At 46.6% G+C, this 17,078-nt stretch overlaps 1 protein-coding gene across 1 annotated transcript in view; it reads right to left on the bottom strand.

Annotated features, from left to right (window-relative positions):
* LOC311607591 (myosin-IIIb-like) overlaps window positions 1-17,078 on the bottom strand; it is a 156,051-nt gene that overhangs the window by 6,767 nt on the left and 132,206 nt on the right. The window contains exon 9 of the mRNA XM_084799477.1: window positions 9,496-9,651. Coding sequence (XP_084655603.1) covers window positions 9,496-9,651 — 156 coding nt within the window. The remainder of the gene's footprint in view (window positions 1-9,495; window positions 9,652-17,078) is intronic.

Genomic DNA, 17,078 nt, shown 5'->3' with positions numbered 1-17,078 from the left:
GAGGAGTGCTCTGGGCTAAGGTATAGCTTTAATGGCTCAGAGGACATTCTGAAATCCCATCAAACCCTATCCTGCCTTTTTCTGTACTTCCTGCTTGTGTTTATAAAGTGTGTAGAGTTTGGGGTTTGGAGCTAAGAGGGCAAGCTGTGTGTGTGGACTGGGTCTGGGTTGGATGCAGTGGAGGATTCAGGGTCCGGTCGACCTCAGGTTTCAGGAATCAGTGATGAAATTAGTATCTTAAGGTAGAAATCTGGACAAGTCTAGATCATTAAATCCAAGGAGCTGAAGAGGAGAGAGAGAGAGCCAGAGGCGGGCTGAGATCCCTGAGACAGCTATGGGTTCATGCATGGAGCAGATGACAGGCTTTTCTGGACTGTCTGGGTCCTGTGTGGAAAGAGGGCGTGAGACCCTCAAACTGGTCCAGACTAGAGTTTACTCTCCATGGCCGCGTTATAGTGAAGCAGTTTGGGGGTGATGCTCTTTAACAGCCCCATCTCTGTGAGAGGCTAGTCCCATGTGTGATTCCCAGCCCTCAAAGTGCATCCTTAACCCTTTAGCTTCCTGTCTTCAAGTAGAGACTTCACATAGAGGGTACAATGGGTTCAGGAGTCCCACACGGGGATGGGGGTGGGGGTGTTTGGATATGGTGCAAGTGAGAGAAGGAAGCACTCTAAATCATGACCCAAGAATATGAAGGGAGCGAACAATCACCTGACACTCACATGCCATTCAGCACCAAGAGCTACTCTCTGCTCTGCAGTCTCAGACAGTTGTCCTCTGGCAAGCTGACCACTCATGAAGATCACTTCTGCCCCTGTTCCTCCATCTCCAGAATACAGGCCTTCCTTCCCTCCCGAGGTGGAAGTAGAAGGATGAAAGAAAGACTCACGTGCCCTCCAGATTCCATGTTTAAAGGATGTGATGATGTTTGTTAGGGATAGGGGGAAAGCAGGGGCCAGGATAAAGAAGAGGACGCAGGCTCAAACACAGTGGCCTGAGGCCGCTATAGTCGTGGACAGAGCCCAGGGACCACTCTCTTATTACCACACTCAGTGGCTCCAACCGGTCAGGAAAGCCATTGAGCTACAACACCAGCCTGCGATGTCAAATCCTCCATCCAAATCATTTCCATTTCAGTGTGCCTCCTGATCTGAGGTCACAGTAAATGAACCATTTCATGTGACTATAGCTACAACACAACCAGTAGGGGACAAACCACCACGGATCACCCAGGTGACTCCATTGCCTCTACTTGTGAGCCAAATATAGACGGAGATGCTAGCTGAGTTTGGAGCCTATGACTCCATGATATAGCTGTTGGCCCATAACTTAAGGTTATAGCTCTTGGGCTGGAGAGATGGCTCAGTGGTTAAGAGCGCCGCCTGCTCTTCCAGAGGTCCTCAGTTCAATTCCCAGCAACCACATGGTGACTCACAACCATCTATAATGAGATCTGGTGCCCTCTTCTGCAGATAAAGCACTCATATGCAATACATAAAATAAATAAATCTTTTTTAAAAAAGATTATAGCTCTCAAGCAAACATATAGACTTAAAAACAGAAAACTGTTTGAGAAGAAATCATATGGTAACTGCCCGTTTTTCACCTATGCCATTTTGGCCATAATTCTAATAAATTGCCATTAAATTATCAATCACATTAGACAGTATTTGATACTATCCCTACCTTCTCCATACAGCAACAAGAGCCAGGGATGAAAGCAGAAAAATAAATATCAGTTTGTTCACACAGCAGGGCAGGGGCTGGGGGAGTGATACTAATTCTATCAAAGGTACAGATTTATTTCTTCTCTGTTGGGGAGATAGGAAGATAGTTAGCTTTCATGTGGGCAAAGTCCTTAGCACGTTATGTGATCGCTCAGGAGGTTTCCATCTACAGAAACACTGAGAGCCCATGGGCATACAGGATATACAGTGTACATGTCCACAAACATGTTTGCAAGTAAAAGTGGAAAGGGAGCAAGGCTGACTGGGAAGAGCGTGGCAGGGAAGCAGTGAGAAATCTGTTTTTAAAGGTCACCACTGCAGGTTGAAAGAAATCAGAACAACTGAAGTCATTGTTTTAATCAGCCCCAGGCAAATTACAAGGTCAGAATCCAAAAGCCATTAAGCATAACAGGGAAAAAAAAATAACTGTTACTAAATTCTCCTAGCAAATAATACTTAGAGTAGACCTTTGGCATTTGATGGCTTAACATTTGTCATCTCAGCAAGCCCCTTGCCACCTGCAGGGGCAGTGCACACTAGAACTTGTCATTTTCCTGAGGCTCACCGTTGAGTTCATGGTCACAGTGCAGCCACCCAGGGCCTTCCCTGCCTCCATCACATTCCAGACGGTGGCTTTCTCTCCTAATGACTCCTGCGAAGTGATAAAAATGCACGTTTTCAAGTCTACCGCTCTGATCTTCAACGGTGAGGCCACATACCGGGTGATAGCAATAAATTCATGGATTTGCAAAATGAGTTTGAGAAAGAAGACATTCTGAAAGTCAGGAAAATAGGGACTGGTGTCATCACAAAAAAAAAAAAGAAAAATTAAATCCTCTAAAAGCATCTCTGACAAGTTGAGAGGCACTGTAACCTCAAACTGTTGTCTAATGAGGCTGAGAAATTCTTACTCCTTGAAGAGGGTGGACATCTTAGATTCTTAACTGCTGTGCCTGAATCAGATCTGTCGTGGTAAAACTGCAAGTTCTCGGGGAAGTTTAAATTCCTTCAAGGTGCTATGTGTACATGATCATTAACTTCATGGAATAATACTGACCAAATATAGTCAACAATATAATGTTGCTTCTGCCAACATAGCCCCATAAGGCTGCATAGGTATAACCCTAAAGCTATGAGGCTATAGATCTGGGTCTATAGGTAGTGAAGCAAGGTTGCCCCAAGCTCTGCCGTTCTATAAAGTGATGCATACAGAAGAGCTACACACTCACGAGAGCCAAGATGAGCCTCACACCTCAAGTCCTGCTCTGCACACAATGTGCCTTTTGGGGCATTGTTTCCAACCCCTCGCAATGCCTGAACTTGCTCCTACACGTTTGAGTGCTCGTCCTATCTGCTTAATTGTACCCACGATGACCACTTCCCCCATGGAACCTTGACGTAGCACTACCTTCTAACTGTTAAGGGTCCTTGGGATTGATGGTATCCAAGAGGGATACTGAGGCAGATTGTCCTTTTTGAGTTGAGATTTATTAGAGTTGGTAACACCACATGCAGACAGCATGATAGGGCCTCTGAAATGAATTCAGGCCCGCATTGCAAAGTAGGAGTCTCTTTATATGAGAGAAAAAGATCCCGTATCAAGGAACCAATGGCTAGCTCAGAGTACCCGCTCACAGTTTGGTTGATTCCTGGGTAGTGGGGGAGGGGCAAAGGTTTGGACCTTTAATTAATAAGTGTCCATCATAGGGACTATGTTTTCCCCAATCCCTGGTTGCTTAGGGTCTGTGGGATGGGGAAGAGAGGATTAGGGTTCCCAGGCAGCCTCTCAGTAGGGTGTCTGCCGTTTCCACTGAAGCAGTAGGAATTAGCATCAACCAGGAGAGAAACAGGCTGCTGCCAGTGAGCCTAAGCTGTGTTAGCCCGGTTTAACACACTTGCTCACCATGGCAGGGACTGGAGCTCCTTCTGCTCCCCTCTGCCTTCCCACCTTCGCTCTCGTACCTGCTCTCCCCTGAGTAGCATTCATACTCCTCCCACCTTCCCAGCCCCGACTCCTTCTGTTATCACCTCTTCCTCTTACCTGAGGGTTCCTCAACTTGCCCATACTTTTTTTTTTTTAATACGAATTTCTAATGCACTGGAGTTGTCCATGAGCGCAGCTCTGTCTTGTTTCTGAGAGCCTCTCTGAAGCTCCCGGGAGCTCAGCTCCTCCCTCCCTCTGCCCTCCATAGTCCACTGAACCTGCTCTTCTTCTTCTTCATGTCACGTGCCAGTCCCTGACTAGACTCAGCCTCTGAGTTACAAAGCCACTGTCAGCCCTCCAAATCTGCCTCCCCTGTCCTACTCCTTGTGGTCAAGTTTAGCTGGAGACTATAGATAGGGAAAGCAATAATGGGGACAGCCCATTTGCTGGGAGCCTTTGATGCCGTGCTGTCCTGGGGTCCTTGGGGGTTCTCTGTGCCTGTCCTAATCACGTCACAACACTGAACAGTCATCCAGTCACCCTGCACTCAGGTCTTCTGTGCGTCTGAAAAAGCATAGTTGTATTTGAATGGCTGTCACACTGCCCATGATGAAGCTTCCACAGGCTTAGCATCTCCTTGGAGCCCAAGGCCACTGCCAACCCCGATACCTTCACAGTTTTGGAAAGCTAAAAGCCATTCAGCATGCGTTTCCTCACATCACCTCCTCCTTTCCTTCAGATTTTCAAGGTATTCTCGTCTCTCCTTTCTGTGTCTTTCTAACATTGAGTTCGTGCTCTCTAAGGCCAACCAACCTTCATGTAGACTCTTGGTCCATTCCTCTTGCTCTTCTATAACCCCCTCTTCTGTCTTTAATGTCTCCTCTATACACAATCCTTCCCCTTCATCTTTTCAAACCTTCCCATCTCTGCAGAACATGCTTTCTTCCTTGGTGGCCCTCCAACTGCATGGTTTCCTCGTCTCTGGAGAAAAGGCTGAAATCAGAAAGATCTTTCCAGCCTCCACAAGTAATGGGCAATGATTCTTGGGGCGCTGAGCCTTAGTCTTTGGATCAGTTCACCGAACAACACACTCTGACATTGGGCCTAGACTGTTTGCACCACTGAAGATGCAACTTAAGGTAGGAAGCTCGAAGTTGTGAACGATACCTGTATGTACTTGGCATTGCATTTGATAGGTGTCTCATAATTTCTATTGATTTTAGTGTGAACCAGGGCTGGGAGGCAGCTCCATTTGCATAGGTCATGATCCTCTTCCCTCTTTCACTAGCCAACCAACCCATCACTAAATCCTGACAACACCATGACCTTAGCATCTTCTACCGTTTGTATTTGTTATTGCTGCTCTTGTTCATGGGCAACTTTGGTGCGATAAAGTGAAAGTTTTTAAATGGGTAACTAGTTGAGGAGCCTCAAGGTAAGACTACAAGAATTAGCAAAGCGATTGGCAGGAAATGGGAGAGTCATTGACTGGTAACAGGAGATGGAGTAAAGAGAAAACAGGTGCTGAGAGGGATGTAAGAGGGCCATGTGACTCTTCCTATGAGGAGGTTGGGTAAGGAAAACAACAGCTGGGAAGGCAGAAGGGGCCAGGAGCATCCATAATCCCTCCCCCACCCTTCACCGTGACAGGTGGAAAGTGGTGCTGGACAACAACACTGTGGATAAGTGGTCATCTCGGTCATGATGAACAGATAGGAGTATAGGAGCAAGGCTAGGCATCATGGAGGCCTGGTCACAATGCAGCAGTGAGTACACCATGCATGGAGGAGGGCTTGCGTTGTGAGGCCCTTCTTAGCTCTCGTGTGTGTAAACAGTAGTTCCTCTGCATGAAGCAGCCAGAGCTTGATGCAATCCTCTGTACGTATACTCAGATCCATGTCTAGGTTTAGGTTTAGACTCGGTCTACACGGTCCTGTGGAGACACCTATGCAAAACAGTGTTACACTATTGCGATTGGTCAGTACCTATCTGCGGTCTTGCCCCCACCCCATTCTATCCTGCACCCTGCCATCAGGACAACCTCTAACACCTACCTGCCTGGAACTCTTCTTCAATGGCTCCCTTCTGCCTAAGTCACAAGTCTGATGTCCTTAGGCCCACGGACCTGACCTTCCCTTTCCTTCTCCCTCCTTCCTAGCCCACACAAAGCTCCAAGGCTGCTAGCTAGTTCACAGGATTGCCAACCCCTCCCCCACCCCCACCGCTCTCTCTCCAGCCCAGGTGCCCCTTGCATTGTCCTCATCGCCCTCTCTCTCAATAACTTCCTCCCCATCTATCTACTGCTTGATCTTCAGGATCATGCTCAAGGCCCATCGCCCTACCAGCCATGATTTTCTGAACAACACGGAAGAAACAAGAATATTGGAACTGAGATGACAAACAGCCCCTCGGTGTTCTCAATGATGCTCATATGGAAGGCAGGGAAATGTGACGGAAGCGTTGCTTCTGTCAGGCTTCAATCTTAGCTCAGCCACTTCCTGGAGAAAGTCCCTGAATTTTCTCCTTAGTATCTTCCCCAGGCATCCCAAGGCCAGGTGCCCTTTCCCAAGGGAAGGGGCAAGAGGACCACAGACTTCCCTGATCTAGAGACTTCTGCTCTTTTCTCAGTGGTTCTTGCCTTCCTAAGGCTGCGGCCCTTTAACAACAGCCCCTCATGTTGTGACCCCCGATCATAAAACTATTTCCGTTGCTACTTCATAACTGTAATGTTGCTACGGGTCACGAGCTGTAAGGTAAATGTTTTTTTTTTTTGAGATAGCGGGTTGCCAAAGGGGGTCTCGACCCACAGGTTGAGAACTGCTGTTTTATCTGACTCTTGTCTATGTGGTACAAAGACTATTCGCATTTTATCAAGAGCCAGATCTGGTTTGCCTGTGCAGTTCCTCTGCTCAGCATAGGGCCTGACACCTACACTTGTAAATGTTTCTACAAAGAATGAATGAATAAATTTGAATTTTTGAGACAGAGATAGAAATCGATACTTTTAACCTTTGGTGCCTCCTTGCTGTTTGTTTTCCAGATCTCCTCTGATAAGTTAGAGAGATGGATTTTCACAGATGAAGGGCAAAAGAAAGGTAGTTGTACTGGCTAGTTTTATGTCAACTGGACACAAGCTAGAGTTCTCTGAGAGGGAACCTCAGTCAGGACTGGACTCTAGGCAAGCCTGTAGGGCATTTTCTTAATTAGTGATTGATGTGGGAGGGCCCAGCCTATTGTGAGTGGTGCCACCCCTGAGCCAGTGGTTTGGGGTACCAGGAAGCAGGCTGAGCAAGCCATGGGGAGCAAGCCAGTAAGCAGCACCCCTCCATGGCCTCTGCATCAGCTCCTGCCTCCAGGTTCCTGCCCTGTCTGAGTTCCTGTCCCTAGTGCCTTTGATAATGGAAACTGAGGAGTGAGTGAAATAAACCCTTCCCTCACCAAGTTGGTTTGAGTTATAGTGTTTCATCCGAGCAAAAGCAATCCTAACAAAGACCCTGGTGTTAAAAAGAAGTGAAAGACTCTAAACAGACTGTGTGCACAGGTATTTTTTTTTTCTATGACCAACATTTATTGACAGTTTACATTGTAGCCAGAGCCCTCCTAATCTTTTATGTGTAGATTCAACCCACAATCAAAATAAGCCCCATTCTATAGGAGAAAGTTCAGAAGGAGAAAAAGTTAAATAACTTCTCCTGCAAGCAGCCAGGCTACAGCGCAAATCGGCAGAGCCTGTGGTTTTAATCATCACATTGCCCTGCCTGCTGCGTGGGCATCATGGGCATCGGTGCAAAGAAATGAGGGGGGGGCTGTGTTTTCACTCCCCCATGCCCTCACCTCTGTTATTTTTCGTTTTCTCCACCTTCCCTGGAAACTCACAGCTTTAGATAGATTGGCTAGCCAGCTACAAATGACGGCTGAGAGCTTTTCCTGGTGGGTTCAGAAAACATCTATATAGCCAACACCTTGCTAGTTGTTCTTAGGAGGAAGTCATGGCAGAGTAAGTGTCAATTACACTGTGTTCCCTTTGGAATTCATTTCCTACCTCCTAAGGAAGGAGCTGTTCAACGTTCTGATACGTATTTTTTTTTTTAATGACTGTTCAAAGGAACACAAACTACAGAATGAAACTGGAGATTACAAAGGCCCTCTGAGAAGCCTTTGCCACCTACCAGGCTTTTAACATCAAAAGATTTGATAAAGAGCAGTCAGAGCAAGCCCCCCCACCCCAGCATCGTGACTTTCTAAGAGAAAAACAAAAGTGTTTAAAATGAGAGTGTAGAACCATACAGGCAAAACCAGGGAGAAGCATCTGCGGTACTTGTTAAGTCTGGGGATTGTCCTGGGGACTGTTTTTAGAAGCTGTTGGCTCAGGGCGCTCTGATTAAGGGAGGCAAGCAGAGCTGGATCTAAGTTAAATGCTTATGGGTTGAGTTTCTTTAGCCTTGGTTTATGGGTATTTGTATTTCGTCTTCGTTTTGGGGCTGTGTGAATGTGTGGAGGAGGCTGATGCACAGAAACTAAAGGGAAGAGGGCTTTTGGTTGCCCTGGCCTCAAGCACAAGTTCCCACGGCTTCGAATGGCACCAGGTCACAAGAATGCGCGGCTCTGTGCTGTCAGCTGGCCACCAGCAGAGAAACGGCCGTGGCAGGGAAAACTGACAGAAAAATGTTTGCTTTGCATCATCCTAAACAGAAACCTGTGACAGCAGGGAAAATCAGTGCAGCACAGTCACCTTGAAATTCCATTGCCAGCAAGCCTGGCTTTGGCTTCCTGGCTTGTAAACAGTTTTCTGCAGAATACGGGGACATCTCCGGAACTGACTTTTGCTGTTTGCTTTTCTTCACCTCCGGCACTCTGTATGCCCTTTTACTAATACTGGACTGGTGCTTATTTGCGTTCTGGCCAGATTCATAAAAACCAAGTAATTGCTGAGCAGGGAGCTTTGTTTGCAATTACATATTTTTTTTTTCTAAAAGGGAAATTCTGCCACCCTCTGGACAGAAAGCAAAGATGTGTTTGTTATAGATTCACACAGAATAGAGTTTTAAAGACGTGCTCCTACCCCCTAAAAATAAACATCATTTAAAAATATGAAAAAAAAATCTGCCCTTCAAAAGTGAAGGAGAGGCATAGAGCTGTGTAGAAGGAGTCCCGGCTGCTGCTTTAGACAGCATAAACCAAATATGTGAAAAATCAAACTGAAATAACTCAGCAGAATTTTCAAAGAGAGAACACACCAGAGTCCATCAAGGAAAACACCTCTAGAATTTAACACACACTCTTTCCATGGCCTATTCATAGAGTCCGTTTGTTCTCTACTTTACAATAGCCTGCTAAAGCCTTTTCACAGTGTCTCACGCTGTCCTGCAGTTACATTTTTATTTATTTGGTTTGAGTTTTGGTTTTCCAAGACAGGGTTTCTTTGTGCATCCCTGGCTGTCCTGGAACTCTCTCTGTAGACCAGGCTGGCCTCGAACTCACAGAGATCCGCCTGCCTCTGCCTCCCAAGTGCTGGGATTAAAGGCGTGCGCCACTACCACCCAGCTTGCAGTTGCATTTATACTAAATGTAACTACGTTTTTAATGAGGGCGACAACTGAACATGAGGACAGTGAGATTCCAGTCATTTGAGAGAAATTGGTCACAGGAATCCAAATAGGCAGCTTGTTTCTGAACCCTGCCTACTCATCCACGGCATGCGTCCAATTAAAGACACACAGCTGAAACTCTGAAAGCGCACGGATGTGCTTCCTACGAAATAGAATGTGGGGCAAACCAAAGCCCAGTCTCATCCTCCTTATAAACACCCAGAGGAAGAATTCAGAGTGGCATGGAGACCCATACCTGGTTTTAGCAACAGAGTTTAGCCGCTTCTGGTCCTGGAGCACCTTGGCCAACTGTTTTTGCAGAAACAAAACCTTGCCTTGAGTTCCCTTAATGAATGGGTGGTCCAAAAGATGCGTGGCTGAAGGCCGCTTTTCAAAATCTTTAATGAGACACCTGTCGGCAAAAATCAAGAAATAATTCTAGAGCGTACCATTAAACACCCTCTTTCTCTAGGCATGTAGGAGAGAGGAGGCAAGAAGGCTTGATAAAATACTTGATCATAGACCTATACGGCTCTTTCCTTTAAACACGTACCAGAACATAGAAAAACTGCATGAATTGAATTAGTTAAAAACACCAGAAATCTCTTTTGGATTGTAGTAAGTAAATATTAAAAGCTCAGTCAGTTGTCACCCTCCATTTACTGCGAAGTATTTAAAAACATTGGGAAAGTAGACTGCTTAGGAAAGCATTTTCAGGAGAAGGAAGTTTATCTTAGGAGCGTGCAGAATCGAGACCGACCCCCTCACTAAGTCTCTTACAGGAGATGTTCTTATCTGGTGGTGGGTGGGGGTGGGGATGAGGGTGGGTGGTGCATTTAGGATCTTGCAGAGAAAGAAATGAACCTGCAAGAAGCAGGAGAGCGCAGCCATTCGTTTCTAATATTTTCAGAGAGAATGAAAACCTCTGAACAGAAGGTGAGTAGCACAGGACTCTGGTGAATTGTGATGGAGTTACGCAAAGTGGAAACAGACGTCCACTCGCAATGGTAAAAAAAGTCAGGTTCCACTTGAACCCTGCCCACGTTAGAGCCACACGTGTGGAACGGCTTTCTATTTTAGACTCAGTGGCCTACGGAAAGAAAAACAATGATTCGCTGCATGTTGCTGCGTTGCTGCTCTGTGCTAAGACGGCGTTGACAATCTCTGGTGAAATGGGATCTGATGAATACCACTCCAATTACCATCTTTCTATCCTGAGCAGCTGCCCTGAATCTGAGGAGTTTCTACATCTTTCAGTCTCGCCCTAACACAGGAGGCTCAGGGTAAATACGGAATGCCTGCCTCCTGCCCACTCAGTGCCATCCACAGCTGCGGTTTTTCCAACAGTGGCATGCTGGCAGCAGCCCAAAACCCCCGACAAACACCAGTTCTGCACACACCCCCTGAGTGTCTTTGACAGAGCATTTAAGCCGAATCCTTCCCAGTGATCCCCAGTTGTCAGATTTACAGGGAGCTTTAAGCTTTGCAATTTTCACTTCAAAACACTTTCCCATCCCTCACCTTCTTGTCCCAAAGGATATTCAGCAACTTCCCTGGGTCAGTCAGTCCACTTGAGGATGGCTCCAGGGCTCCTGGAACTGGAGCTCGCAGCTAGAAAAGCCAACAGCACCCAGACTATCTCCAGACCAATCCCCTCAGACTATAAATACCTCCTCCACCTGGCCACAGGGAGAAATCAATCACCTGGCTTTTAGAGGTCCAGGGTGGTTTGTATAGCCTATTATTTTTCCTAAGCAACAATACAAAATCAGAGCGCAGGCTCACAAAAGACAGCTGTTGTCCTCTTATGAGCAGTCTCCCCTGGATCCCACGTATATTCATGTGTCTGCCTGACTGTCAAAGGAAAACACATTTCAGTCACTGTTTGCCTGGAAAAGAAATTACTCAAGAGGGCTATCTGGTTGGTAAATCCAGGTGATGGTTTTCCTTACTGGCTTAAGTGTGGACCCTACAAACCCCTAAAATAAGATAGCTATGTGTCTCCTGAGGGCTGAGGAAGTCAGACTTGGATCCTCAGCAGGAATGGACCATCATGGTAACCCAGGATCACCCCAAAGGCTCAACGGTTACTGCTCTTTCAGAGGACCCAAGTTCTATCCCAGCACGCACATCAGATGGCTCACCTCTGTCTATAACTCCAGCTCCAGGGGATCCAACACCCTCTTCTGGCCTCAGCTAGAACTTCACACACACACACACACACACACACACACACACACACACACACACACGGGGGGGGGGGGAGAGGAGGGAGAGAGAGAGAGAGAGAGAGAGAGAGAGAGAGAGAGAGAGAGAGAGAGAGAGAGAGACTGACTCAGGGGCAAAGCCACACATGGACTAAGTGACAACACAAAATCTTCATGGCACAAGACCTGGGCAATGAGCAGAATGTATGAATGTATCTCTACCTTCCTCCTTGGGACAGATGTTCAGGGACAGATGTTCAGGGGAGGCCATCAGGAGAGGCCTGCAGACGGTTTTTTGGGTAACCTTAGAGAGCTTGTCCCTAGTGGAATGGGGAAGCAGTTGAAGGTAGGACATCTATCTTGTCACACCATGTTGACATCCACCGGTGAAGCAAGGCTTCCACCAAGTGACAAGAGCATTCTGCATTCTGGAGAGGGTCTTGCTTTCGGCCACAGAGTGGGTAAGAGAGAATGCACGAGTGTCGAAGAGAGAGGACCCGATGAGGAAGACGGTAACACATGAATCTGTTCTCATGACGATCCAAATAAGAGATGGTGGGCACGACACCCTGGAAGAGGGTGAGTTAGTCACCTCAGAGTGGAGTGGGCGGAATGCTACACCACGGGATCCACAGAAGAGAAGCTGAGCGTGCCTGAGAGGAATGCTAAACAGCACGCTGCCACCTCCAGCTGCTCAGGGAGGATTTTTAGGGGAAGGACGAGAAGACCTTGAGAGCGTAGCCTTAATTCGCAAACACCCCTGCACACCTTCTTCTCATGGGGGGCAAAGCACGAGTCTGAGAGGAATCGTTGTTATAGTGACAGACAGAAGCAAAGGCTCTGTCTACTAGATAACAGGCCGTCATCTCGTTCCATTTACTCAGCAAACATTCATTATGCGGCACCAGAATCAAATGAAATAAACTAATGCATGAACAATTATAATATTTACCCTCAAGCATCTACAATAAATTTAATTGGAAAAACCAGAGAAAGATAGGAAACAGTAAAAACTGGTGTTTGTTTATATATTTAGGGAGAAAACAAATAACAAGGGGGAAAAAACCACTGAGCAAGACACTCAGCCCTTGGGATGTGAAGGAAAGAGGCATATAAGTTCAAGGTGATTTTCAGAATGGTAGTGACTTAGGAGTCAGCCTGGACTTCATGAGACCCTGTCACAAAAGAACAAAGCAAACAGAAACAGAAAAACCAATCAAACAAACAAAAAACAGGGTTTCAGAACCATAAGGATCAAGTGTGTGTGCATGTGTGTGTGCATGTGTGTGTGCATGTGTGTGTGCATGTGTGTGTGCACACATGTGTGGAGGTTAGAGGTGGCCTTAGGTGCCTTCCTCGGTTGCTCTCCATCTTATTTTTTTTCAGACAGCTCTCTCTGTAAACCTGGAGCTCACTCTGACAGGCTAGACAGGCTGGTCAACAAGAGCTGAGACCGACCTTTCTCGGTCCTACCAGGGCGCCAGCTCTTACTGCGAGAGATTCAAGTTGGGCTGCTCACATCCTTTGAGGCAGGAGCTTCACCAAATGAAGCATCTTCTCAAGCCCCAGCTTCCTTTTCTTTGGGATTGCTTCCTTCCTTGTTTGTTTGTTTTTAAGTCCATTAGGCGGCTCAAGCTGACCTTAAGGCTCTCAATCCTCCAGCCTCATCTCCCAGAATACAAAAACTACAGGCATATACTGTGATCCATGGCCAAAATTTTCTATTCTAATTTCATTTTCAAAGGTGAAGAACTTAAGGTCATTCTGTTAGTGATAAGGCCCTGGGCCAATTTTCACAGGAGAACCCTTTCTACTACTATGTTATTGTTGAAAATGGCAAGCTACAGTGTGCCAGGCAAGCAATACAGCCAGGAAGTGTATGTATTGTTAGAAATTTCTAGTCATGGAGCTAGCAAGATCTAAGGCAGGCTTGAGGGAGCTGGGACAAACTAGTTTATGGAGAAAAGGCAGAAGGTATTTTTTCTTTTCTTTTCTTTTTCTTTTTTAGGTTTTTTTGAGATAGGGTTTCTCTGTATAACAGCCGTGGCTACCCTAGATTCACTTTGTAGACCAGGCTGGCCTCGAACTCACAGAGATCCTCCTGCCTCTGCCTCCCTAGTGCTGGGATTAAAGGCGTGCCCAGCCTGGCAGAAGGCATTTCTAAGCGGGTGAACAGAGCAATTAGTGCAAATGCAGCATTAGATAAGAAGTAGAGTCAGAGGGGGGTGGCACTACACACCTTTAATCCCATCACTCAGATCCCAGGCAGGAAGATCTCTGTGAGTTCAAGGCCAGCCTGGTCTACAGAGTTCCAGGACAGCCAAGGCTACAAAGAGAAGCCCTGTCTTGAAAAGAAAGAAAGGAAGAAAGAAAGAAAGAAAGAAAAGAAAGAAAGAAAGAAAGAAAAGGAAAGAAGTGTAGTCAGTAACTATGAAACCATCACAACGCTCCCTTTCATCTCTCAAGCTGCCGCTTTTGACCACTTAAGGGCAGGTGTTATCCTTCCCTCTTTATAGCACATCTAACCAAGGGATAACCATGATTGCTTAAGACTTTGAAGAGTGATGGCCTACTCTTCCTGCTCAGAATTCTCAGCTCATCATTTCCAGGCAGCCAGTGAGGGAAGACGAACCCACCGCAAGTACCAGAATAGGTAGGAACCCCACGCAGCCTCCGTGTGCTTTCCACAACTAGACAGAGTTGTCTTTCAGCCTTGGGGGGCAACATGGGACACTGAGAGAGTTTGTTCATTTCAAACTGATTTGTTAAGTCAGGGATTGCAATGTCCAGTTGCAGAATATTTCCCCCAGCCAGGGCCTAAGCAGGGTTTACAAGAGGATATATAACACATGGATCTCTGACAGGAGACATGAAGACCAGCCAGTGCGAGGTAAGTTGGATAAAGTGCTAGCCATGTATGGCTATGCAAGGGGGAGGGGGGAGGGGGAGGGGGAGGGGGGAGGGGGAGGGGGAGAGGGAGAAAGAGAAAGCAAGAGAGAAAGAAAAGAAAAGAAATAGTTTCTTGGTAAACAAAGTTTAGGGGCCACAATAAAATATAATAAAATTGTATTTATATCCTGGACAGTAAGAAGCCCTGAATTTACAAGGCCACAGTAGACAGTTTGAATATGATAGAAAAACCTACCAGAAGAAAAATGGAGCAAGCTTCAGCCTTGAAGGAAATCCATTCAGTACCTGATGTAAAATTCTAGTACTTTCCATCATGTTTTCTTGGCTGAAGATTAATTCTCAGAATTCATTTATGTTCCTACATTAAACACAGGCTGTTGCTGCTATTTGCAGTAAGCCCAAACAGGCAAACCCCAGGAAGCCATGTTGGGCTCTGACATTGGAAAACCAGGGGGGTTTGGGGGGTGGGGTTTGGGGGGGGTGGGTTGGAGTGGGGTGGGGGTGTGATGTCCTAGAGAAGCAGCTGCATTGTCCCTGTAACCTGACCTTTCACAACAGAAACCCCAGATGCCTCTACAGGGGAGCCATTTACCAAAAACCAAGACTTACCCACAACTAAACTCACTTGATATAGAGCAGCTGAAAAAGCAAGAACTAAAAATACCGATGAGCTTGGAAGAAAAACAAAAAACAAAAACCAGGAGGAGAGCAGTCGCCTCCCACACAGTGGGGTCCTGCTACATCAAACCCCATGATTTTCGTCTCCTCGCATTTCTTTGTCTGTATTTTGTCTTTCATATTGTCTGCTGCCTTCTTAAGGCTCACTACTTAGATTAAGTGTCCCCATTGGTACGGGACACCCAACTGCTGCTGATCCCAGCAAACATTTCCCTGGCCCATGACTCACTTTGATGCCATGATTTCCTATCCTCATCACAGAAGCCTGACTGGAGAAAATCCTCCTGAGGATCCGGTAATTGCAGGCTAAGCAGCAGAGGCCATGGTGCTCTATCTTAGAGGAAATTTTCCATTTGAGAAAACAAGACTGACAAACATAGGCATTGTCCCAAAGTGACTAATGTCTCAAGGCAGGAGGCAGGAAGGAAAGAAAGAAAACTGCTTAGGGCCCAGGGGTCCCGCTCAAACTAAGGCACCAGCCAAGGACAATACAGGCGTAAACTTTAAACCCCTACCCAGATCTAGCCAACGGACAGAACATTCTCCAGTGGAGAAGTGAGGTATGACTTTCACACGAACTCTGGTGCCTCATATTTGACCATGTCCCCTGGAGGGGGAGACCTGGTGGCACTCAGAGGAAGGATAACAGGTTACCAAGAAGAGACTTGATACCCTATGAGCATATACAGGGGGAGGAAATCCCCCTCAGGCACAGTCATAGGGGAGGGGAATAAGGGGAAAATGGGAGGGAGGAAGAATGGGAGGATACAAGAGATGGGATAACCATTGAGATGTAACAAGAATAAATTAATAAAAAATTAAAAAAAAAAGAAATGACACTGCTGATATGAATTTAGTGAACAACCCCTTTCCTGTGCGCTGGAGTACTTAGCCACATCTCATTGATGTGTTGACTTCATTGATGTGATGCTAACTTCATGCCTGGGGTGGGGAGGTGAACCAAGTAAGTAAGATGCATCACTGCAAATGCCGCCATACAGCTATGCAGATATCAATGAGTGTAAGGGTCTGGATTTGCTAAGTGTAAAAGCTCTGAGAAGGCAGGAGGGGTACTTCAGCTCGGGGAGGGGAGAGAGCCATCTCCCTCTGAAGCAAATCTGTAAGGAGAACAGAGTTTGCTAAGAAGTCAGGAGACAGGAAGGGCAGATGCGATGGTTTGAACAAGAATTTCCCCCATAGGCTCATATATTGAATGCTAGTCATCGGAGAGCAGCACTACTTGAGAAGGATTAGGAGGTGTGGCTTTGTTAGAGGAAGTATATCACTGGGGGTAGGCTCTGAGGTTTCAAAAGGCCAAGCCAGGCCCAGTGTCTCTTTCTTCAGCTGCCTAAGGATCCAGATGTTGAGCTCTCAGCCCCTTCTCCAGCACCATGTCTGCCTGCATACCACCATGCTCCCCATCATGGTGATAATGAACGAACCCCCTGAAACTGTAAGCCAGCCTCCAATTACATGCTCTCTCTTATAAGAGTCCACTTGGTCATAGCGTCTCTTCCCAGCAAAAAAACAAAACAAAAAAAACCCAAAAAACAAAAAACAAAAACAGTGACTTAGACCGCAGAGAATTGTGGGTAGTTGCCATCTTGCCTAAGGTCCCTGCCTCAGGAGGTGAAGAAGTAGAAAAAGAAACGTGAGTGTGACTGGTAGCAAAGCCGTTGGCACCAACAGACCAAGGTGAGATCGTGGAAAAGAGAAAGGATGAACATTGCATCTCTTCAACTCCAAGACCGAAAGATGAAGAGTAACTTCCATCCTCTACAGATGACTCAAACAAGGTAAAGAGGTGAGGAAAGAAAACGTACATGATGAGCATTCTTCTTCCCAACAAAATGAGCCAGTTAAAGCCAGGTTAGAGTTTATAAATGCAGGCTTATTGTGGGGAGCTCTTGGCAGGTCCCAAAGAACAGCGCCAGGGAAGTCGCCATGTGCGGGGCGCAGGGGTGGGTATGCGACCCACTCTGTGTAACAGGTAGGGGGAACCTGGAGGTCAGGTTCGCTTTGGTTTAAAAGGCACCTCAGCGGC

Source organism: Acomys minous, assembly GCF_964271855.1.
Source record: "Acomys minous genome assembly, chromosome: 10".
Classification (NCBI taxonomy): Eukaryota; Metazoa; Chordata; class Mammalia; order Rodentia; family Muridae; genus Acomys; species Acomys minous.
This window is presented reverse-complemented; position numbering and strand designations above follow the sequence as displayed.